Source organism: Schistosoma haematobium, chromosome 4 (assembly GCF_000699445.3).
Source record: "Schistosoma haematobium chromosome 4, whole genome shotgun sequence".
Lineage (NCBI taxonomy): Eukaryota > Metazoa > Platyhelminthes > Trematoda > Strigeidida > Schistosomatidae > Schistosoma > Schistosoma haematobium.
This window is the reverse complement of record NC_067199.1, coordinates 33,244,794-33,269,312: the sequence shown is the minus strand read 5'-3', so window position 1 is coordinate 33,269,312 and position 24,519 is coordinate 33,244,794. Positions and strand designations below refer to the sequence as shown.

The 24,519-nt window shown below is 34.1% G+C and overlaps 2 protein-coding genes across 3 annotated transcripts in view; both read right to left on the bottom strand.

The window, feature by feature from the left end:
- PPME1_1 (Protein phosphatase methylesterase 1) overlaps positions 1-14,513 on the bottom strand; it is a gene marked incomplete at its 5' end in the record, with an annotated part of 29,614 nt that extends 15,101 nt beyond the window's left edge. Inside the window, 10 exons of one of the 2 annotated variants that reach the window (XM_012937762.3) lie at positions 969-1,260; positions 4,451-4,541; positions 5,477-5,562; positions 8,096-8,164; positions 8,199-8,308; positions 8,342-8,434; positions 8,469-8,550; positions 8,622-8,698; positions 9,231-9,351; positions 14,509-14,513. In XM_012937762.3, coding sequence (XP_012793216.2) covers positions 969-1,260; positions 4,451-4,541; positions 5,477-5,562; positions 8,096-8,164; positions 8,199-8,308; positions 8,342-8,434; positions 8,469-8,550; positions 8,622-8,698; positions 9,231-9,351; positions 14,509-14,513 — 1,026 coding nt within the window. Of the gene's footprint in view, positions 1-750; positions 841-968; positions 1,261-4,450; positions 4,542-5,476; positions 5,563-8,095; positions 8,165-8,198; positions 8,309-8,341; positions 8,435-8,468; positions 8,551-8,621; positions 8,779-9,230; positions 9,352-14,508 lie in introns of those variants that run through there. The other variant, XM_051216236.1, reaches the window with a different exon arrangement.
- A 3,446-nt stretch (positions 14,514-17,959) lies between these two features.
- Positions 17,960-24,519, bottom strand: part of MS3_00010949 (uncharacterized protein) — a gene marked incomplete at both ends in the record, with an annotated part of 38,417 nt that continues 31,857 nt past the window's right edge. The window contains 4 exons of the mRNA XM_035732926.2: positions 17,960-18,178; positions 19,678-19,826; positions 21,569-21,868; positions 22,764-23,564. Coding sequence (XP_035589912.2) covers positions 17,960-18,178; positions 19,678-19,826; positions 21,569-21,868; positions 22,764-23,564 — 1,469 coding nt within the window. The remainder of the gene's footprint in view (positions 18,179-19,677; positions 19,827-21,568; positions 21,869-22,763; positions 23,565-24,519) is intronic.

Genomic DNA, 24,519 nt, shown 5'->3' with positions numbered 1-24,519 from the left:
CTGGTGACAGAAACAGTTCCCTTTATAATATCTTCATACCAGTCACAAACCTCAATAGAACCCCCCTTTCTATAGTAAAACAGTATTCGGAAACAGAGGTCTAATTCGAAATTTCTTATTCTAGCCCTACGAAATATTAAATCAGGAAGTAAGTGTTTATTTTGACCGAAGACGTAACTTCAAACATGATTTCGATAATCCTCACCTCAATGTGCGAGTAACAAACAAAAGCGAGAGTGATTAATGACGTCGATATTCCCGTGAAAACCCCAGAATCAAGGTAAGTGTCGAGAATTCTGTCAATATTAATACAGTTATACTGATCACTTATCTTCTTCGGGGTACGAAATTCAATGTAAGATTTCGTACTTTTCATTCTTCGAACACATTCGATTCTTTTTATACGTTATACTTTTTATTGCATTCCTAATTATTTTCCCACCCTTATTTTATTTATTTCATCATCCACTCACTGTGTAAACGTGGAATGTAACGGCATGAACTGATACATATTCATGTCAAGTCGCACACGACGTCGATGACTGACTGACACAAAATAAGTTTGTAATTAACAAAATAAGCAACAAAACAGAATACAATTTTGTACAACTTTAGCCAGGGATGGATGTGAATTATCAAAAGGGGGAAATACACATAAATTGCTGGACAACGTTTTTTACTAACTAAAATGAACCAGTTGATGAGTAAAAGAACGGAAGCATTTAAGATGAAAACAAAAAAATTAATTACCAATAAGAGAGCTATACACAATGAGCAAAAAACGACAACCGAAGTCAACTCAACACGCCCACAACCACAATAGCACCAAATTTATTCTCACTGAAAATACAAAAGACGATTGAACGTATACTTTACCAATATCTATTAGGAACGAAAACATTTCTAGTTATATAAATCGATAAATGAAATGGTGACGTACATAAAAATAAGAAATAAATATAACTCACACTTGTTGAATTTTGATCAACTTCTAAATTATTTTCAGAATTGATTTCTGAACTTCTAGAGTTATCTATTTCTGAATCTTCAACCAATGGCTGACTTGATAATCGACTTACAGAAGAGACTCTACCATCCAGCGTTGAAGTTACAGAAGGAATAGACGGAACAGTTTTAGAAAGAACTGCGATCCCTGAATCTAGTTCGCTTGTTGCAGTCTGACCACTTGTGATACGCTTTAACTGACCAGGGAAAGACACACGAGCTGAATTTACATTACGTATTTGCGAACTGCGAACGCTTGAAAATAAATGAAAAATAATTAAATAATTAATGTCAGCAGCTTTATACTGGTGGAGATTATCCAATCGATGACATAATCACCTGGAGGTTTACTTTACCACGACAACTAACTTAACAAGATGAGATTAGACAAAACTCAGCAAGCATTTGAAGATATGGCACCGAAAAAAAAACAATTGGTTGAAATACCGTATTAATGAACACGTAACTTCAATTATCATATTTTAAAACTGTACAGTGATAAGACTGTATAAACACTGAATAAACACTTTCGGTGATAATTGGAGAAGCACATAGTTAGTTGATATCATCCGCCTCGATTTGATTTATTTTGGAGAGCATAGTGATCAAGTTGAGACATAACAACGAATCATATGCAGACCAGCAAGTCTTATAGCATTGGCAAGTGACCGAATAATACAAGTATGTCAGACGGAAATCTCTCCATATGGTATGAATAAAAACACTTTCGATTCCAATTTAACTGTACGTAAAAAAATTCTAGCCAATAATATTTGTTCAGCTTATACCTTTCTTTGAAATATTTTATTCCTGGAGTTAGTTAAATTTTGCTTTCTTATATTAGTGTAACAACCGGTAGAAGAGCACTGCTATATCACATTTCAATCAGTCATTTATATTGTAGACAAAAATAAATTTTACGAAAACTGTGTTAAAGGTTAGTCTGTAGCAAAGAAGGTCTCCGAAGGTTAATTAAAACTTATGAACGAAATTTAAAAGAAAATTATAATTATTCCAGAAAATAGATCTTTGAAAAAGAGAAAATAACATAGACAAATTTAAAATAACTGTGATGAGTTTCCAGTCAGTTCTCAACCATTCAGAAAATTGTTTTGTAAATGGATAGTTTGTGGAGAAGAAAACAATAATATAACTAAGCGCAAACAAATTTGATATAATTTTTGAATTTATTAACATCTACCACAGGTACGTTACTCTTTCTGTAAATCGAAAGAAAACTAATACATAAAAGCTCGTTCATACGAATGTAGATTATACTTATTCTCGAACACTTATAGAGATCCAAACAGATTGTTAAGAGTCTACACATCGTCCCTGGTTAGGATTAAGTATTTAGGGTTAGGTTTTTCAACACAAACTGACATCAGGCATAACACGAAAGTGTTCTGTAGTTATATGGGTGAATGAATTTCATGCAAAAATATAAGAGAAGGTACTGTCTGACTAGTTTGTCCATGAAATGTAGTGTCACCAGTTCAAGACTTATTTCTGTATTGGATGTTTAAGGTTAGAATTTAGAGACAGTGTCGATTTGTGTGTTGCATGCGATTTACAGAGAAAGAACTGAATTTTTAATTCACTCAACGCCATCATTTTTACCCTGTGGTGACAAAAACCTATTTTTGGCTATCACTAGAAATGTATTTCCACTGCTCGCGGAATTCTCGATCCTTATTAGCTTATTTTTTTACTATACTTTTACCGACTTTTATTCGCAACAAACAGATATAACTTTTCCTGTAGTGGCGATGGCAAGCAGTAAGAATAAATGTTCAAATACTGAACAGGAGTCAACATGTATATGCAATATGATTAAAATCAAGAATATTACTAACTCATTTAAAATAACTCCCTTGAAATTCATGAAAACAAAGGTTATGAACAAAATGTAATAACGTCAATATAGAATTTGATTTTATACAATTTAACACCGCATATAATTGATATAGTGTGAAAGTAGATTATGTGCTTTATTGAAATTTTGATATAAGGTTGACTCAATTGTTCTAAAAACAACAAATGCTAAACATAAGCAATAATAGTGATGTATCCCTTAGCAAAATAATATACGTTCAATAAGTGTTTCAAATGAATTTATATTATCGTTACAATTTAGTAACTAAGGCAAAGGAGTAAATAATTTACAACAACATTTGCAACAAAAATGTTAAAAGTTCTAGACCCTTAATCTGATGTACGCAAATCCCCATATAAAGTGATTATCATACTGAATTAAAATAATATATCTGAGCGAAAATTGTTTATACTCTCACCAATAATAATAGCTACCGAACAGTATATCAGAAATCACCACAAATAAAAGGCTGAAGTAACTTAAAACATATCAACAAAAACTAGTAAACAAAGAAAAGATTATATTTAACACTGGCCCCCAAATGCCCTGGTACGGCCGAGAGTGGGGAGAGTCCGCTCTCCCTCTCCAAATGCTCTCACATGGCCACGCGTATATAGCCTCTGCCAGGGAAGTCCTACTCACTGCCTTCTCGTGGCGGGGGTGTTGTTTAAGAAAATGAGAGGACGAAAAGCGAATGTCCGGCGCTTTAACCGGATTCCAAACCAATGGTGCACATGGGCTCCAGTATCCTGCGGGAGTAAATGGCGTATGAACCAATTGTTGGTCACCGGCTTCCATGGGACTGCATCTCCTCACGATGCTCCACTGCCATGTGGGTTAGACCTTTAGGTCAAAGGCTCGGGGAGTGGCCCCCTAAGAAAACCACCTGCTTCGGTTTGGGTACCCGGGTAGTACCACAGCCCTCACACATGTCGAATGAGATTTGTGTGGCGCATATGTATTTGGTGCCTCCTTGTACCAATATCTATGTGTTAAAATAAAAATAATAATAATAATGAACTCCATTCAGAAAGTCACTATTAAGGGGTGGAAAACTGTGCAGATGACATAATTGCGAAATATGTTACTTAATAATGAATAAGTAATTAACTAGGGACTAAAGTTTCAACAACAGTTCAATGTGAACATCTAGCTTTCGAGCTACAAAAATCCAATTACTAAGTTCACAATAACATTACTACTTCAGCTGAACGTTTGTTGAAAACTTGTGAATGTGGAACTCAATCAATCACCTCATTATCAAAGCAATTTTGCAACAGTAAAGAGCAGGAACTTAAAAAAAACGATTAGAAGTACACGTTTATGTCACTTGATCACATGAATATACCAACTGATGGTGTATGCAATCAATCGGATATTTAAAGCTTAAAAGTACGCCCTTACATGGAGATGTACTTTATGCTATGAAGAAAAATCCTTTTTAAAGCAAAAATGTATCACCTTTACAAATTATAAAAATAAAAACATGAATAAATATAAGTATATTATGAACACAATTTTGTAGAACTTTACCAACAGTATTCTTTCCTATAACAATGTTCAACTAACCTCCACTCAATTGCTTGAGGTAAAGAAAGAAAACTTTGAGGACGACCACGTAAGAAAGCTGTCATGCCACGTAATGAGCTCAAAGCAGATCCTAAAAACATTTTAAGAAATTGATTCTCATGATCAAAACCAATATATGTACTAAGGATACATGTGACTCGTATGCATTAGTTGTAAAACTGATGTTAAATACATTTAAGTGAATGCTATGTTTACTGTTACGTGGTATATAACCAGAAAGAAATCAGATCAACCGACAGTTTCGAAATTCTTAAGATTGATAACAATACAGCAAATAATTGAAGCACAGCAACAGAGAACTAAAGAGAACTACTTGCGCAAAATAAATGGTGGTACAAGTACCATTTATCTATCTCTTGCACCAGAATTTGAATGTACGCACACTTGCTAGTACTCCATAATAATTATGGTTTTTGACCTGAAGACGATATTTCGACTACCTCTCTCCCCAATTATCCTTTTACAACTTGTTTCGCTTGTTAAACCTAATTATGTAAATAACACTAAGGCGAATAATAATATCATCGAGTTTAGATATGCTAGAATTGTTGATGAGATCAAGTCATTTTTAAACAACAAATTAGACTTTGTTGTTAGCTACATATCTCTGTCATGTAGTAAAAGCACACATAATTTAGTAATTTTAAAGGTTTATAAATGGACACGAGCTTTAAAAACTATTGTTTATTAGCAAAATATAGTTATCTTAAGCTTAACTAACTTCCTGATTAGTTCAGTTGGATTTACCCAGCATTAGACATCCTGATCCTGCCTCGGAGTCAAGGCATGGATGTCAACATGGCATTGAGTTCTTAAGAGTTGACTCCTAACTTATAAAACCTATATAACACAGTCCTTGTAGGCGAGAAGAGTAAATCCCCTGTTGTTTGAAAATGTGTGTTACATTTGTGATTAAACAGTGCAAATGTTTAGTCAATCAGACTCAAAGTAAAAGTAAAGAAATAATTGTACAATAACCGTACATTAATGGAAATTTTCTATTACCTTCAACCACATCAATAACAACAAGACCAGCCAAAGAAGGGATAGTTCGCTTGCATGCCACATGTACTGCTACAGCTCCACCCATACTAAAATAAGAAAAAACAATCTGATTTTTTCAGCTTAGTAACTAATACCACCGAAGATCTGAAAAATATATACCGACCGTGAGCTATGTACATCAAAAGCTATTTACTTTTGTAGAAATATTGATGTCTGCTTCGACTACCATGCAGTAAACAATAAAACTTGGTCAAATAGGTAACAAAACTCAAAATTAAAAAACGGAGTTTGAATACATAGATCATTTTATAACTGTTTGGGAAACGATCTATGTAAGACAGATCCACCAGAAAATTTCCAGTGTTTGATGACCAGAAGATGTGGCTTAATGATTCAGACGTTCGAATTTTGGCCACTAAGTCTCTGGTCCGAACACAGCTCCACTTACTACTGTTTGTGTAACTTTGTAGCATCCTTAGCCCCTACCTGATGAATGAGTTAATTATTTAGTCAAAAACAAGAGTGATTTGTGAATATCTAAAGACTGATAGGGTGAAACTAGGAGCAATCCTAACCCTTACACGCTGAGGTGATATATATTACAAGGACTTATAATACTTTACCAGTATTTTTACAACTATATGTACTGAGCAAATCATAAAAAACAAATTAAAAGTGATTAACGCTGAAAATGTTTGCAACAAAGCACCAACGTGCTTTTAGGCAATAAAGTTCAATGTAACATACAAATCTGTTGTACTGTAAACAAAGAACCGATTCAGAAGACGGAATTCTGAGTTACAACTACACGTCACGGAGACTATATTATAAGTTACTGAGCATTGCTTCCGTAAAGAAATGTAGAATTACTTTAATGTGAGTAACTGAATGAAAAAGATTAACCCGAGTGTGATCCTACAGGTTTCTAAAGACAAAACACTGGGGCATGAAAAAATATATCGCATCCCTTCACATTACGTTAATGAGATGTACAATATACACTATATTTCTAAACTTCAACAAACTTGAAAGCCAGAAAACCTGACGAGTCCCATATACTGAAGTGTATACTGAACTAACGTATTACGCTACTTGAAGTCTCTACTTACACCTAAACAGTTGGTCATGTAATTTTTGTTGCAGACTTAAGTAAAAAAACACACACGACATGTCGATGGAGTGGGATACTCCCCTTCAGACTGCAAAAGACTATAACATCTATAAATTAAGAAATTCTCCATTATTAATCAAATGAAAGTTAAGCTAAGTTTCAGCAGTCTATTCCACTTAGATACAAGATGAACCCATACTACTTTAGCTAATATTGTTCGCAACTTCCTTGGTTCTATAAACACACGAGGACAGTTGCATTGTTTTATATTGTTATTTACGTCACAGAAACTGGAGTGACCACTCAAAATACAGCCTAAAGATAAAATACGAGGAGCAAGTAGGATTAAGACGATGAACCAAAGTGTAAAAAGCCTGAAAAACTCCCAACTACATGAGGTTACACAGATGACGTGAACGGAATGCACTAAAATACAAATAAATTATTCCCAAATATTAAAATACTATCCAACACCAGGACCATAAGTTATCGTTTTGAACAAAAAAAGTACCCTCTACATCGCTAAACAAAATACCAAAAATCTACGCCGTCACATTCCTTACTGGCAACCACAATATTTTAAGTTAATAGCCCACAAACATTTTATCAAGCTTATTAGTTGAAGATGTTAAAACCCTATAAGTACAACTAATTTTCCACCTTATACTGGTTGAATGATTTCTAGAATGGCATGATTATAGCAGCTCAGAGATATTAAAAAACCATACGGAAGACGGGTTTGGCATGAAAAGAACCGAAAGCAACACAAATCTTTTCCCGTAATTTTACATAAAAATTATTCAATAGCTAAACAGACATACGTGATACAGACCACGATTAAAACGCCTTTATTGTTGGAAGTGGTGTAGACCAGTTATTATGGGAAATTTTTTAATTGATTTCGATTTAAATGGCCTGCTAAATAAACAGTAAAACTGGAAGCAGGTAGTATAAAGAATTTTATGGCTGACACATCGCACAAATGGCCATAATTAAAGAAAATCGCACTTCTAAACAAAAGCTACTAAGTATTATGTGAATGGACATGCATTAGTCTTTTATCTAAGGATAGCTTAAAAATATTAATTAGGTGGAAGAGAACAAAACAATACGGTCCATCCTTAAATAACAAAGTTTACATAGAATCAGTAGTGATTGATTAGCACTGTATTCATAAACATTGTAAATTATGTCTAAGGAAATTTACCGGAATACCTTGAGAATGTGCTAAATATGGTGCACAGCACATATATACTACCATACCCCATAAATAAACTGGATTACTAGCGATAACAATACATAACGTTGGCAACAAATCTTTAGCCTCTAAAAATGGTGCACACAACTCATAAGTGACTAAGGGCACATGGTTATAATCTTCAGTTATATAAAAAATGTGTTAACAAACAGCTACAACAGGTAAGGCTAATATACAGTGACAAAAACTAATCCGAAAAATCAAAGAAATTTGCAAATCTCAAACATCAACACGTTTTTGAGTTGCTCACCTGTGGCCCACAAGGATAATTGGCGGAGCCTCCATTGGATACATAGCAAATATTATTTTTATTATATCCCTTAAATAAAATATAATTCTAGAAACGAGCGTACTTTGAGAGAGTGTCGATAGATAGGTCATCATCATTGAGGCACTTTGTATCACCGTGGCCCCTCATATCCACTGCCAAACATTGACACTTAACTTGATCAGTAATAAGAGTCTAAGCAAGTAACGTAGTAGCAAGAATACATACACTTAGGACCGCCCATGTTAAAGCTGAGAAACCACCACCATGTAAGAAGAAGAGGAGAGGCCCTTCGACACCTCGACGATAGATTCTAAATGTCTAGAAGGACGAAAATTATAATGCATATCCTTACACCCCCTTCGAGTTCTATATCATCCCGTATGTTAAAATATTCACTCCACCTCACAGGATCATAGCTTCCGCCATTTCGTTCACTACAATAGAAAAATAGTGGTTACATTTGCACTTATGTTATTTATAAAGAATAATGTCAAGCAGGAATCACCTATTACATCGCTCTTTACATTTCCCATCAGAAAGGAGGACAGTAGGACCAGCTGACATTTTGTATCTCCCACAACTCTATAATACATCACAAAGCATCTCCAAACCTGTTCGCCCTCGTTTCAGATGCTTTTTCAAAAGTGTCACTAAAAATGACGCTTTTTATTGTTCTAATTTGTTTTGTTTAAATCGTTTAGCCAACACTTAAAATCAGTTGTCGTACTTGTTATCGCGCAAAGAGTTTTTACAATTTACGTTACAATTCGTAGTGTGTAGATTGCTTGCTCAAACTCTCCAGTGATTAATCATATTTTTAATGTTTTCTATCTTGTGTATATTAACTTAAAAATACTTGACATTCACGTACAACTAATTAGATCTGATGGTTCGTTAACGAGCTTTAATAGCATTTACATGCTTCAGCGACATAGACTTGTTTAAACATCAAACTCTAGCAAACATAAGCTGTAAATAACGTAAATATACATTGCTAACAATGCAACCAAGGACTGATGGTCACATGTATTATCGTAATGTTATATTGATTAGTTTTCATAACATACTAGCTCAATTGATAGTAAAAACTGGTCGTCTATATTAACTAACTAACATTACCGACGTACACCTTTTTTAAATTTGTTCGGGATGAAACTGCATCATACTGCTTAATTTTAGTAAGGATTGTATTAAACGTAGGGCTTACAGCACCAATTTTTCGTAACAACGATAGCCTTTGATGGAAAAAAGATTTTTATGTGAATGTAACTGAATCTGAATCTGAATGTAACTTTTCAAACGGCTCAAGTTGTTCTGGACAGAATAGAAGAACCTTTCGTTTAACGGCCTTTAGTATCTAGTAGCCTGAGAATGAGAATCTAATCTCATCGAATATTATTGTGAGCAAGTTGCTGGAGTCAAACGACCCTGACCCCAAAATTAGACACGCGCATAACTTAGAGAAGCTGGGAGAACAAATATTCGTTGTATCTTATTATATAACTCTAAAGGAGTTCAGGTCGAAAAGCTGGTCAGAATAGGTAAGAGAACCGAGGACACCGTTGAACCCCGACCATGCAGACTCCTTAAGATAATCCTAGGATCCGAGAAGCAATGTGATCTCCTGTTAAGTAGCGCTCGTAGTCATGACAATTCCAACATCCGAGTTATATCTGATATGTCTCTTGAAGATGTAATAAAAAGGAAGAAAGCACTAGCTAAACTAGAAACCCGTCGACAAAACGGTGAGGAGAATTTCAGGTTGGTGGGTTTTCGGATAGTCAGGTCTTTGAAGCGAACGCTACCAAGGCCTGTGTGGATAGGACGTTCCACCTAGGAGTTTTATATGCTAACGCTCGTAGTCTAAGAAATTAGCTCTATGAACTAGAAGCATTAATGGACAAATTAAGGCCACTCATTGAGCAGTGACAGAAACTTGGTTAGTCCATGACTTAGACATTACTACAGAATTATCCGGATACCAATACCTAAGGAGTGACAGACACTGATGTGGAAAAGGAGGTGGTGCCTTTTGTATATAGCCAATAATATAAATATCAAATTCTCTGCTAGGGAATCCCATGATAGCGGTAATTGTGAAGTCATTAGCTGTGAATTGGCTATCGGATGTGGTACATTTATGCTCGGTGTCATCTGCCGCAGTCCAATCTGCTTAGCTGATGACTTTATTTTAGAGCACATCCAACTATGAAGCGCAAACAACAGATGCTTGATAATAAGAAACTTTAATGCACCTGATATTAGTTGGACTGAGGTGACCACAGAAAAAAACTATAAAATCCTTTGATAGCAGTTTCCTGATAACAATAATGGAGCATGCATTAGTGCATCATGTATCCAAACCCACACGTTTCGGTGCTAACCAAGGTTCTACTCTGTTGGACTTGATAGTCAGTCATGAGACTGAGGATACTGACGACCTAAATATTCTTCCACCGTTAGTGAACAGAGATCACGCTGTTTTGTCATTCATGTTTAGAACTAGGGACATGATATACGGTCAGGTTATACCCCACCCAAATGTGTGGAAAGCTAACATATCAGTCATTCACAAATGCTCCGCCAAGACAGATTGGTTTGTAGACACTAGCTTATCAGTTTAAGAAGCATTGTCTATATTTAAAGGTGAGTTTAGTTTAGTTACGTCCTCGTTCATACCATACCTGGTACCGCGAAGACCGAATAACAGTCTACCATAGATTACCAAACCAGTCAGGAAACTTCTTAGAAGAAGGAAGAAGCACTGGAATACGTCTATCCCTACTGGCTTAGAACAATACAGGTCCAGATATTGTAAGATTAGGAATGCCTGTAAAGCGTTAATAAGTAAGACTAGAAGATCATATGTAAAACAATTGGTTAGGGATTCTAGAAATAGTCCGAAACGGTTATTCTCGTATTTAAAAAGGTGAATTCAGAAAAACGATGGAATTCCATCACTTCCGATATAAGATTGTCCGTTAATCTTGGTAAGAAATGATACCAAAAAAGGTTGAAGTTTTATCGGAATATTTCAGTGAAGTGTTTTATATCAGTAATGAGGAACGACCAACGATTCATTGTGATTGTGGCGGCTCACTGATGGACCCTGTAGTTATTGTGAAAGGTACTGCCTTAAGACTACTTCAGCATCTCAAACCTGATAAGTCCTGATAATATTCATCCTAGGATTATGAAAGCCATATCAGATGTAATTGCTGAACCATTAGCGATACTATTTGACATGTCCCTGAGGCAGTCCAGACTGCCCAGAGACTGGAAAGACGCGATAATACGTCCAGTGTATAGGGCTGAGAGTAGGGATTTAGTTAGTAACTATAGTCCCGTTAGCTTAACTAGTGCGTTTGTAAAACCAATTGAAAAACTCATTCGGATATCTGTTATAAACTATGTTGAAGGGCATGGTTTTCGGGGAGGCTTGTCATGCTTGAAAAATCTCATTGCAATAAAAGATTGGGCTGCGGCAAAAGATCGGAATATTCCTGTAGATGTGATCTTCATAAATCTAAGTAAGGCCTCCGATAAAATCTCCCACTCTGCTCTTAAATTCAAACTGGAACGTTTTGAAATCCATTACACAGTCGTAGATTGGATCAGTAACTTTATCCATGAGAGGAGACAAAGGGTAAGGGTTAATGAAACTCTTTCCTTGTGGATACCTTTAAAAAGTGGAGTTCTCCGATACAATACTCGGTCCTCTTCTCTTTCTACTTTATGTAAATGAGTTAACAACTGTAGCAAAATCATCCGTTCTACTCTTCGCTGATGACATAAAAATTTGGCGATCCATACACCGTGTGTCGGATAGAATAGTATTACAGGATGATCTTAGCTGATTGGTGGCATGGTTGGACAGGTGGTTACCAGAGGTAAACCCTAATAAGAGTGTGGTGATGCAATTAAATAACTATGGTGATTCGTATCACTACACAATATGTGTATTCTTGCTACCCAAAGTAAGAAACTATAAAGATTTAGGAGGCATATTAAGCAGTGATCTTAAAACCACTAGTCACTGTAAGGCTGCTGCTGCGAAAGACTATAGGGTGTTATGGTCTATTCGTAGGTCTTCCCAGTATTTAGATAATGAAATGTTTGAATTATTATACCCGATTTACGTGCGATCACATTTAGAATATGGGATTCAAGCAGCGAGTCCTTGTTTCAAGTATGAAGCAGATATGCTGGAAAGAGTCCAACGACGAGGTAGTAAGGTGGTAAAAGGTCTATCTGGCCTATCTTATGAAAACAGACTGAGACACTTTAACTTATTTCCGTTATCCTACCGTAGAATACCGAGTGATCTAATATTGGCTTATCGTATACTGAACGATGACCTTGGTATTAACAGGTATTATCTTTTACTTCTCTCTAGGACTGATCGTGTGAGAGGACATTCGAAGAAAGTTCAAAAACCGAAATCAAATCGTTTATGTCTGGAGTCTCGTTTCTCGCGCCGAGTAGTAAATTACTGGAATTTTCTACCGGAACACGTAATATCAGTACCTTTTGTTGATATATTCAGAACGAGATTGGACCTTTACAGTATTACAAACTGAAAGGATTAATATAGGTCGATAGACCACCTATCCTCATTACTGAAGACTGAAGACAGAAGACTGAGTGTTACTCCTGGGGTTTGTGTACAGACTGAACTTGACTGAGTATTTAAAACGGTCCTCGGGAGCAGTTAGGATACTATAAGTCATTATAAGGTCACTTCTGAGACACCCATACTACTCCCTATATGTTTTAAATTTGAGTCCCCAAGCTGATTTCATGACTCACCTTTAGATATATTCCAATATATTCTTACCCTTTTGGAGTGACGGGAGAAACACTATGTTTCTATACTCTAGGAGGTAATGAGTGAAACTTCTAAATTGAATAAGATATTCCGTCGCTAAACTGGCTAAAAGTACTCTTCGAAAATGCTAGTGGAAGGTTTTCTCAAAAAGCATTTTTGTCGCAGTTAGCGTAAGACCTTAGATCGTAAGCTACCAAGACTCATAGATCTTTCGCAACCAGAGATATCTCTAAAGCGGAGTGACCTGGACCGTATGCGTGGCCTGCAGCATTTTCTAAATGGACTGCTTAACGCTATGAAATGTCGAAACAAGTCCGGTAAGACACACTCCCTCCGAGTAGAAGTGAAGTCCCAACCCCCGTTCCACCAGACCAGTCCACGAGCCAGTGAATTATAGAAGCATGTCCTAAACACATCAAAGAGGACTCCACTCATAAACTTACGTTTTTTATGAGTATACGTTTTCACTTACTCGCGTAGAGTGGAAACTCTGGAAGAATTTGTAGTCCACTGACGCTATGGAATGTCCAACCAACCCTAAAACGCACTCAGGGCCCTAACTTGGAGTTCATGGTGCAGTGGCTGGTATTATGTCAAGTCCAAATAGGCTATTATAACTCCTGGACGGACTAATTTCTTCCCGAGCCATATTTGGACTTTTTCACTCATTCGCTTAAAGTCGTATGTGTGTTAATTACTTACCCAAATCATCATGTGTCTGTAGCTTACTTTTAGTTGACCATAAATATCGATTCACGCCTGACCAAATGAAGTTAGTTCACATGCCCTCTCCGATCCGCTTCGCTTCGCTCTTTCTTTTTCGCTTCGTTTCTCTGATCGTCTTTATGGATTAACGTTTGTTTGAAATATATGTTTTTAAAATTCATTTTCATATTTGACTAATTTTATTCTGTTATTCACTAGCGCAACTTAAGTCGATGGAAATATACGAAGGTCGGGAGCCTGTATATTTCAATAATAATCGCTCATTCTATCACAATGGAGTCAGGTACCGAGCCATAAAAGTGATGAGCCCATCGATAGCATTATCATACGACCCAGCTGGAGCCAGATAATGGACCACTCAAACGGTGCTGTTGCACCCCCTCTCTCTAAAGGAGATATAAATCCCTTAGACCAAGTACAGAGACGAACAATCAGGTGGATAGTTGGGCTAAAACGCAAAGCTCACGAGGATAAACTCCAACACCTGAGATTATTGTCGTTGAGCTGTAGGAGAATAAGAGGTGATCTAATAATAGCATACAATGTATTAAGTACGCCAAGCCAACCCAACACGAACATATTACGAGAACATCATCACCATGCTCCTCGAGGTAATCCACGGAAGGTTGTACATCAAAGAGCAAACAGCCAGGTACGCCCTCACTTTTCCTCATTAAGAGTTGTCTCCAATTGTAATCGTCATCCAGTAAAATTAACTATAGCCCCGTCAGTGGATAGAGGATAATTGACAAACACGTACCCACCCATGGATTACCATCTCCCTCTTTTCCTAGCTTTGTCTGATGCATATCTCATCGGTTATCACGGTTACAACTACCGCATATTAATAACTGCTTTCTATATCTCTTATTACAATCCGCGTTTTCCGTATTATTCTTTCGGTTGCGTCTTCTTAGACATTACTAATCAAGTAACTCATTCATTAATTTATCACTTCATTATTTTCCCATTGCAACAAGCCAACCTCCTGCCTAGTGATGTGGTAGCTTCTGAAATCTAGAATCCCTACTAGCCTGAGACACACGCACTCCCTCAAACTATAAGATATCCAAATCCACAAACAGCTACTAAACTAAATAGAATTATTGCAATCGAGTGGCTAAACTGCCACCCATTTGACATTATCACATACCTTTAACCGTACCAAAACAACAAGAAGTGAACTCGAAGAAATCAGTCGGTTTATACAAGCTTATGACAAAGATAATGAATACGCAATATCATAACCCTTTCAGATATTTTTGTGGTGAACGTGTGTAAACCGATTGATTTCTTTGCGGTAAATTATTAAGGCTACGATTCAGTTCCATGAAAATCGCAAGTTTCTGGTTTTGTTCAGTGTGATGAGTCTAGCCACTTGCCTGCAACTATTCTAGCGCTTTATCAGTTAATTGGTGGTTAATATGTCCTGCGTTTAAACGAATACGTTTATTATTGGGCAGCAGAGGTGCTAGGAACGACAGTTATCACATCTTCGGGCTAGACTTTGGTTTGTCGCAATATGCAGAATCATAATTTAAAATGTAGAGGAATAAAGAGAAGATAACAGCCAGAATTAGCGAAGGAAAAGTTTACGCAAATAATGTCAATGGGCAAATGTCTAACAGTAACAAATAGATGTAAGTAATAAGAGTTGGGGTGAGCAGAGATGGGCTAGTAATAGTCCAAAGGAATAGTATTGGTAGTAACAAACATTCTTAACTGCTTGTTAGCATAGTAGTTGTTATGTCATACCAATGAAAATGATATTCTCTGCGTTTACAAAACTCTACATCTTGTACTAATGTCAAATACTGTTGAACAATTCTCATTACATGCTCTCACACAAAAAGATTCACGACACCCACCTCTCTCAAGATTTCCCGATTACGCACGTGTACATAATAAGATTCCGTATTTATAAGAAAGCTGTTTATCTGATTTAACGATTTTACTTAAATTAATGACTCTGGAACTTAATCGACTAATACTAATTTGTTTAAAAGTTACAATTATTCGCAGAATCCTTCACTGAAATTACCAACACTTCGGCTTATATTTCAAATAAATGTAATCAGCTAACAGAAAATGATGTTTCATTAAAATACTTTTTCTACTATGCTTATCCAAATCGTTTTATTACCCTGTTAGAATAAGGTAAACTGAATTTAGGCGGTTTTAACTCTGTTACCAACCATGTCCATCAGCTTTAATTGCCTTCCTTGTAACAAACAAATTATTATACATTAATCTCTGTAGATTTTTATTCACTACATCAACAGATAATTTTTCCTATCTTCTAACATTCATTCAAGTAAGGCCTTTTATTATCTTGACAGGGTGATTGAATTATTCCATATTTCTGACCAATTATAAGTTGATTATCATATCGTAACATAGTTATTCCAGATCAACTGGTAAACATTCGATTAACGTTCATTTCTTCATTTAATTACCTCATGCTATAATCCTACTTAGACGTAAGCATCTTTACTATTGCAGTTTTATAAATGACGTTACTTATTTTGTTGATTTGTTGCTACAAGTGTATCTTAAGTTATCTATGGTGTTCGTCAAAACAAGAACTACAAGATTTAGAAAACAAAAAGGATCTATTATATTTAGATGTTTCACTCCAGCTACAAAACTACCAAAAGTAATAATTATCAATATTATTAACCCCGTCTGACGTACCTTAATCAATAAAGTTGCTCTCGAAACGGGAAACAACCTTATGAAAACAGGCGATGTAAATATTTAAAATAATGATAAAGACTAAAAAGTATTTATACGTTGAAAATGTATTAGATCCACACCCCAAAGCCCGAATAGCTATCCCTTTCAAATACGACATATATCAGGTTTGATGGTCAACCAGTATTGTGATACCCATACAAACGATTAGTATCACAAAGATGATGCTAAAGAGTATGATGCATCCTACTTACACAACCATCACAAATAATGAACGCTACAAGTAATATTTTGTTAAATTGTTTTTGCCATCACTTTAAAGGTGTGACTCATTTTTGATTCTCTGTTGTATCGAATAGTTTTGCAGGATAATAATAAGCTTGATATTTAAATAATTCGCGAATATTTAAGTAGATTCCTTGTATTTTCGTTGACTTGAATTTATTGGTGAATGAATGATATTTGTCCCCATGAATCTTGACGCTTAATAAGTCAGGAAAGAAGCATATTATTTAATTTTGTCAATAAATAATTTGGGAAACTTCTTTAAATAATCTATTCCGAAAAAGAAAGCATATTTTTAGCACAATAAAATGACTGTATACACTGAATCTAAGTTTACTTAGTGATCAACGGTTATTAAATTCAGGATTTATGGCTCATTTTATTTGAAACAGATTAGATTGCTGTTCTCACTGAAACTTAAACTGTTTAAACACCTACAGTTTAAGTCACTTATCCATCTGAGAAATAACAAGAATTCGAACGTCAAGGTTGACCTAAGGATTCAGCTCGTTCAAATCAAAACTGGATATCCGGTTTTAGAATTTCATATAAAGACCAAACACCAAAATAACATCGTAAAAATACATTTTTCAAATGTTTTGTACATTCCATTAATAATAATAATAATGAATACAAAGAAAACAAGAAAAACATTGTACATTATTCATTTTGAATTTGCTATAAAATTTTCTTCTTTTCTATTCAAAAACTGATTAATTTATTATGTATACAAAATAGCTATTTGTATTTAAGTGTTTGAAGAAGTGACTGGTAGACTATAATGCAACTGTAGTTGTTCGTTTCCTAGATCTCTTATAAATTCTCTCGAGTCCCAGCAAAAATCAATAAATATCCTGAAGCATTTAAAATAACATCTCTTTTAAATTTCTATTGAAAATATCCACAATGAAGAAGATGCGAATAAACAAATTAACAGTAAACTCTTCACTTGTTTCACACTATCTTTCTACTCTCTTCAATTATTTTTCTCTAATCTTTCATAATTTTTTTTTATTTTGGCTAATTTAGAAATGATTATGAAATAAGTGAAAAGATTTTAAACATTACAAAATATCACAAAACATAGAGTAGAAAAGAAACGGAAAGATAGTAATATAGAAGAAAAATAAACCGTATTTATAGTTAGTTAATACATTAATTAGTTCATTATAATGGTCATTAAATTTCAGTATAAGTAAATCAACATTGACTTATATATATATCGTGATTTTTGTACCTTTAACAGTGATACTTATTAGAATTATTATTATTATTATTAATAGGAATAATAATAATGATAATAATAATATTTATTCTGTTCCAGTAGCCAAATTCCAATTAACTGGTGAGACAATTACATCAACTTCAATGAGAATAGCAATTGTTACAAATACTAAATAGATCATTATTAAAACAATACCATAATAACGATGAAATTGAAATCTTCCTATTAAAGCTGTTAATATATTTAATGTGAGTACTGCTAGCAGAGAGGAGAATAATAAAGCTTGAGTAAGTGTAAATGACAACTGTAGCATATTTGACAACATTTTTGTTAAATGTTCCCAAAGTTAATTGTTTTCGTTTATACCCATACAAGAAGGTAAAAGAAAAAAAGTGCAAAAATTATTAAGTTTCTCAATTAATACATCCATTTGGAATTTATTTTAAATATGAAAGTTTATTGTACCAAGATATATGACAGGATAGTATTCATTTTCGAGATAGCGTAACTAATTTAAATCATCTATAGACTTATTGAAAGTTATTCAATTCTACAAGGTTATTTATAAGGATAAACTTTATCAGGATGAATATCAGCCAGAGGATGAATAAAAATCAGTAGGAATTGTTTAGTTGTTCCAAATTATTCATGAACTCCATACTGCCTTATCCACTACGATACATAGAATCAGGTTAAATGGTTACTTCGGTCAATTTTGTTAAACATTTTGGTTTGAATTTTATGTAACACTTGTTCATGATAAAAACCATTTTCGTATATTAATAGATTTCTCAAAATATTTATTATTTCTAATTTATGAAATATTTGATTAATGTAATACAAAATATACTGACCGTAAATCCCGTCAAAACTTTAAAAATTAATATTGGTTTATTTTTTTCAGTTCATTTAACATATAACTCTGCAATTAGTTCCAGTATGTATGTACATTGCCTGAAAAGTCACAAAATTCATCTCTTTCTCATTGTATACAATTATAACTTGGATAGTATTTAGTTGTGGAATGCAAGACCTACACCTTATCCTATTTGATACATATCAGCTGGATAGGTCGTATGTCAGTTATACCGAAGCCCTATCCCCATCGTTTTAAGAGACGAAATGCTAACCGCTAGGTCACTGAGAAATAATGGTTACCACCTTGCTCAAAAGATATGATATTATTAACCAGAAGAGTCTGTACTTTTATTTAATTGGTATTCACGGTAATGCTCAGCCACTTGAAACCATAGCTACTAAATTCAAGTCACAGGTTTGATAGTAGTCCGAGAATCCATGTATATTTAACCGACAGGCCTCGGAAAAGAACACAAGCGGTAAAGTGGAGTTAGTTGATGGTCATTATTCAAATACCAACCTGAAAAAATACATAAAATAGATGCATTCTTTCAGTTAACCTGTAAATCAATATAGACTGAATATTAACCACTGGAAAATGCAAACCCATACAATCACTTCACTACATTAAAGACATGAGAAACGCTGTAGGTCAGCTATTACATCTAGGAATAATCCACTCATTTAAAAATATCACGAAGTACAAGATGTCTTTCTGCTGCTTGTAAACGACTAACATCAACTGAAATCTATTGTTCTGCCATAATACTCAATTTAACTATCTGATTCCATTTTCTAATTGAGATTTTTCTATAAAAACTATAAACTAGGGTATTATATAATTTGACTGCTTTTTAAAAAATATATACTACCACTTTGACAAAAATAAACACTTATCTTAATTATTTATCGATATAAAGTATTTACCATATTACTACTACTTACATATGCATATCCAACTTCTGCTCTGCTAATTTTGACAGTATATGAAAGACCAGCACCAAGTAGCAAATTAAACAATGGTGAACCTAGACAAGCTGCATATGCGATTCTAGGGTAGCCATTTCGAGCCAACAAACAATTCGACATTATGTCTAATTTGTCATTATTCCAATAATAAGAATAAAATAATAATTTAAAAATCTTGAGTAACTTGTGTAAATATGCACAAAATTTAGTATTACCAAACTACAACATACTATAGCTCATCTATCTCATGACAGTCAAGTTAACAAGTTTTCACTACCGTTATGAATTATGACCGCTGACTAATAGCACATGACAAAACTATTACTCGGAATATCGATTTTTATGACTTAGTCCCTGAGCCAACCAGTAACATGCCTGCCAGCACTAGTAGTCTTGATTCACTGCTAAGCCCTTATTGATCTTCGATACAGTAGCTTCTCACCCCGCCTACCGAGTTCAGAAGATAATAATCAGCATCCAATATACGAATATTATATTCTAGACATTGGTAGTTTACATCCAGATACACCAAACCACATTGCTCCATAAAATGAAAAATATCAACTATACATCATCAAGCCAAAAAGTGGCTGTGAGTAATGATAGACTGGCAACAGATTAAGAATAGTAAATCATATAACAGTTAGTGAATCAAATGGAAGCGCATGGTTAATATATATAATTTAGTTACTTAGTGATTATACAATAGGAATATGTACAATAATAGTCCATAAACGAATCCTGGCAGTTACCATTCTTGTATTCGTCGGATATAACGACTACACTTTTTCAGTTATCAGTTTCAGCTCATAACAACTTTCATATAGTTTATTCATAATAACATTATTAGGACTTCGAAAGCTTATTTATCACCTTTCAAGAGAAACCCCCATTAATTGAAAAGCAGTGGTAAACCAGGGAGTAGTTATGAACAAATAGTAATTCCTGGTCTGAATCTGTTTAATATGGAGCACTGCTAATATCATACAACTGCAAAAGATTTAGCTTTACTCTTGGAACTCCTTAAGACATTTTTAATCTTTTAGGAAATACTTCTATATCTATTTCACGTTTATTTTTGAAAACAAACATTCTTCCATGTATATTTTCTTTTGACATAGATTAATCTGTACACAAAAGTTCTTTATTACGAAGAATGTCTTTCAGAGATTTTCATGCTTACGGTGAGCATACGTAGTTTTCCTGTAACAAGAGACTGGTGACAATAGAAACCTCAAATATGGCTACATGACAACTATAAACTAAAAACATTATTATTAACAGATTAATTTGAATTGAGTAAATCATACTGTTTTCAAGATTCCTGTTCAAGATACGAATCTAATAAGTAATTCGAGGTTGAATGAAAAATTCTATGCTGCTTATGTTGCCACATCAAAAGTTTGGACAACAATATGTCAAGGACGCTAACATAATGTTATAGTTAAAGAGAATTCTAAATAATTGATAGCATTCACTAACAAAAGAGAAATATCTGTTTTTAAAATACAGAGCTTCGACTTGTACATCCTAAAGCTGATTATAAATACTTTCAGACCTTCAAAAGTACTAATCACAATTAAGTGGTTTGAACGCTTAACATACCTGATTTAAATCATTCTTAAATACAAGTTTGATGAGCTTCATATCAAATCGGCTGAAAGCCTATCATTTGTAAAAGGTGATTAACTGAGATAAATTTTCTCGAATTTATCAATCAAAATGACCCATTAGGATTTTATGGACATTCAAAACTATAGATCATTAAACACAGCAACATCACCTGAAGGTATCATTTAATCTCATACAAGAAAAAAACTATTATCTCATTATATCCATCAACTTAAAATGAAATTATACAACTGACCTCCAATTGAACTAGCCAATGCCATAACACTAAGTCCCAGAATAGCTTCACTGATTTCCCATACTATACCTAAGGTTTCTAATGAATTCACTAATTCATGAGCTAATGCATATATCCATATAATTGATGTAATAAAGCCAAGTGTAGCAAAAAATGGTCTATGATAATGCCGGGGTGGTTGATTCCATTTTGAGGTGAAAAACACCGTCAGCGCAATAATGAATCCACTAGCTAGAAATGGACAAAATATTGGTATTGGAGTTTTTCCAATAGGTGATAATCCAATGCATTTGCCATTAGCTGAATATGTTTTTTTTTAAAAAGCAAAAGAATAAGTGGATTACAGTGAGAAACGGAATAAAAAAATGAAATCAGAAATCTGAGAAAATCATAGTTAACAGACCACACACATGTTTAAATAAAATAATTTAGTTGGATAGATAAGCTTACAAAAATCAGATATTCACATGTAAATTATCCATCTATTGATTGAAATAAATAATTTTAAAACAAATCGAACTGAATTCACGGTCTCGTTTCGTTTGTCTACTCTTCTAATACAGTCAATAAGGCATTATGACAGTCACTCTCAGGACAGCTGGCATTCAGACAGTTTGTTGACTGTACTCACTAGTATCATGAAGATGAGTCGAAACAAAAAAATCAATGAAGCAATCGTGAAGCTCAGTCACTCTATGAACTATGTGGTCAATTTTAACAAACATGCTAAGCTAACCAAAGTACGGGTTATTTACAGTACTATAAATGATGTATTCTAGACGTTAGTGGTGACAAATTATAAAGAGTAACAAAGGCATTTCGTATTTACCAATTCTACTACTCATGAGAAGAAAGTCACACTGGTCAACGTTCATGGACAGCTAAGATGTAGTTTACCATCAGTTAAGGTAAAAACAAAAGAAATATTTATTATTAAGCGATAAGAGGATTCGGATGTACTGACCAAAAACTATTTACTGGAAGTAAAGTTTACTGAATGACAGAAAAATTGACAAAACCATAATCGTTGAATTAAATTGATCAGGGTGGCGTAATAAATTAGGCGTAAAGTAACTAACTCTAAGTTTATCCATTCTTTATCGAGTTTGAAATCTGCTAGCATCATTTTAGATTATCTGCTTATTTCAGTTAGTTATTATTATAACAAAGATCTAGATTCTTTATTATACTTTACCTGTCAATAACATAGGCCATAAAGCTGGTACTAATAGACATTGAAAAACATTTAATGGTTTACACCATCCATGCATTAACTCTAAATTCACTGCAACAGGTTTATGATCAGTATTCTCTGGAACAAAGTCATTACTATGATTCAATTCAGGTTGGCTGGAATTCAGAGTAAATTTATTCTCTTCCGGAATGGTACTTATTTCTCGAGATGGTTCATTAATTTTCTGTTCAATATTTGATTGTTGAGTAGAACCCTTCGTTTCTGTATCGTCTGCCAGTTCTTCTATTACAGTTGGTATTGTTAATCGAAAGACCAGAAAAATTGGTGTTTGTAAAATCTGTAAGAATCGACTAAATACTGATTGTTGAGGCCATGATTCTACATCAATTGGTATCATATAATAAGCAAAATGATGCCATACGCCTTTCATAGCCCATTTTTCTAACCAAGATATTTCCTCTTCCTCTATCTCTTCATCTTCTTCATCCCTCTCCCCTACTCCTTCTCTTCTGACTTTCGTCTCTTTTTCATCATCATGTTCTTTGAGACTTCCTTCTTGATGACTGAACTTTGGTAGGGTACTCGAAAATTTGATGTCATTTTCACCAACACCTGGCATTTGTTGTTTACCTGTTTCCAAGTCAGATGGTAGAACATTTAATTTTATCTTTCTTAGTGAAAGAGATGATTTAGGCGGTGTATCCTCTTCAAGTGAATAGGCAGATAATGTCGGTGATTGCATATAATTTGGTGTATTTGTTAGATTCAATGTGTGGTGTGATCCTTTCCGGCCAAATAAATCTTAAAAAAGAGTAGGAAAGAATTGGAACAGACAATAGTAAGTTATTAAGAAGACCCTAAAAATGTTACTTTTGCACAACTACAAAAAACCTAGATCAGTCTCCTGTTGATTAATTCATTTTATCAACGTGAAATTCAAAAAATGTCAGAGGCTCAAGTTAACATGATCAAGGACCATTCTATCTCACACAACAGAGAAAGGATGAAGAAGGATAATTAATTTTCAAGTTGCCCCTTCTCTACAAATAAGCTTATTCATGTGCACTAAAACAAAAGGGAAAAGAATCAAAATATATAATACAGTAATTTTGTTATATTGGTTAGTTAAAACAGTTAATCTACTGATACAGATTATATACATACGTTGAACTATTGATTAATTACAGTTAACTATTATCAGTTCAATATATCCAAATTTACCTATTAAACAGATATTTAAAACGATATATATTTCATTGTACATTTTGATATCGCATTGTTCAGTCGTGGTTCAGTGTTTGAATCCGTGTTTTGGTCTATCAATAAATCTTCATCTACAGCAGCGGATTCTTCTTTGCATCGAGCTATATAGATCTTATTCCGCTGAAGAAGTAGAAATTTATTCCTCAGTCACAAAAAAACAACATTAATCAGGGTTTTTGTTAAGACATGACATAAATCATCTAAAGATTTCTAATATTTAATAGATTATCTATTTATTTCAAATTTCAAACTCATGAACAAAATCTATGAAATGGAGAGCTACATTTTAAATCTGTTCAAAGTACTAAAAACACTGTTCCTTAAAAAACTAACCTAATAAATAAAAAATTCAGTTTAATCAAAGTAAGATTTATTTTCAGAAGGGGTTTGTGGAGGTTTTAGAAATTTCACAGATTGAAATCATGAGTCAATTGAAGCTAGACCACCATAGAAAACCTGGAGGCACTGCACGGCCGTTTCTTCCTAGTATAAG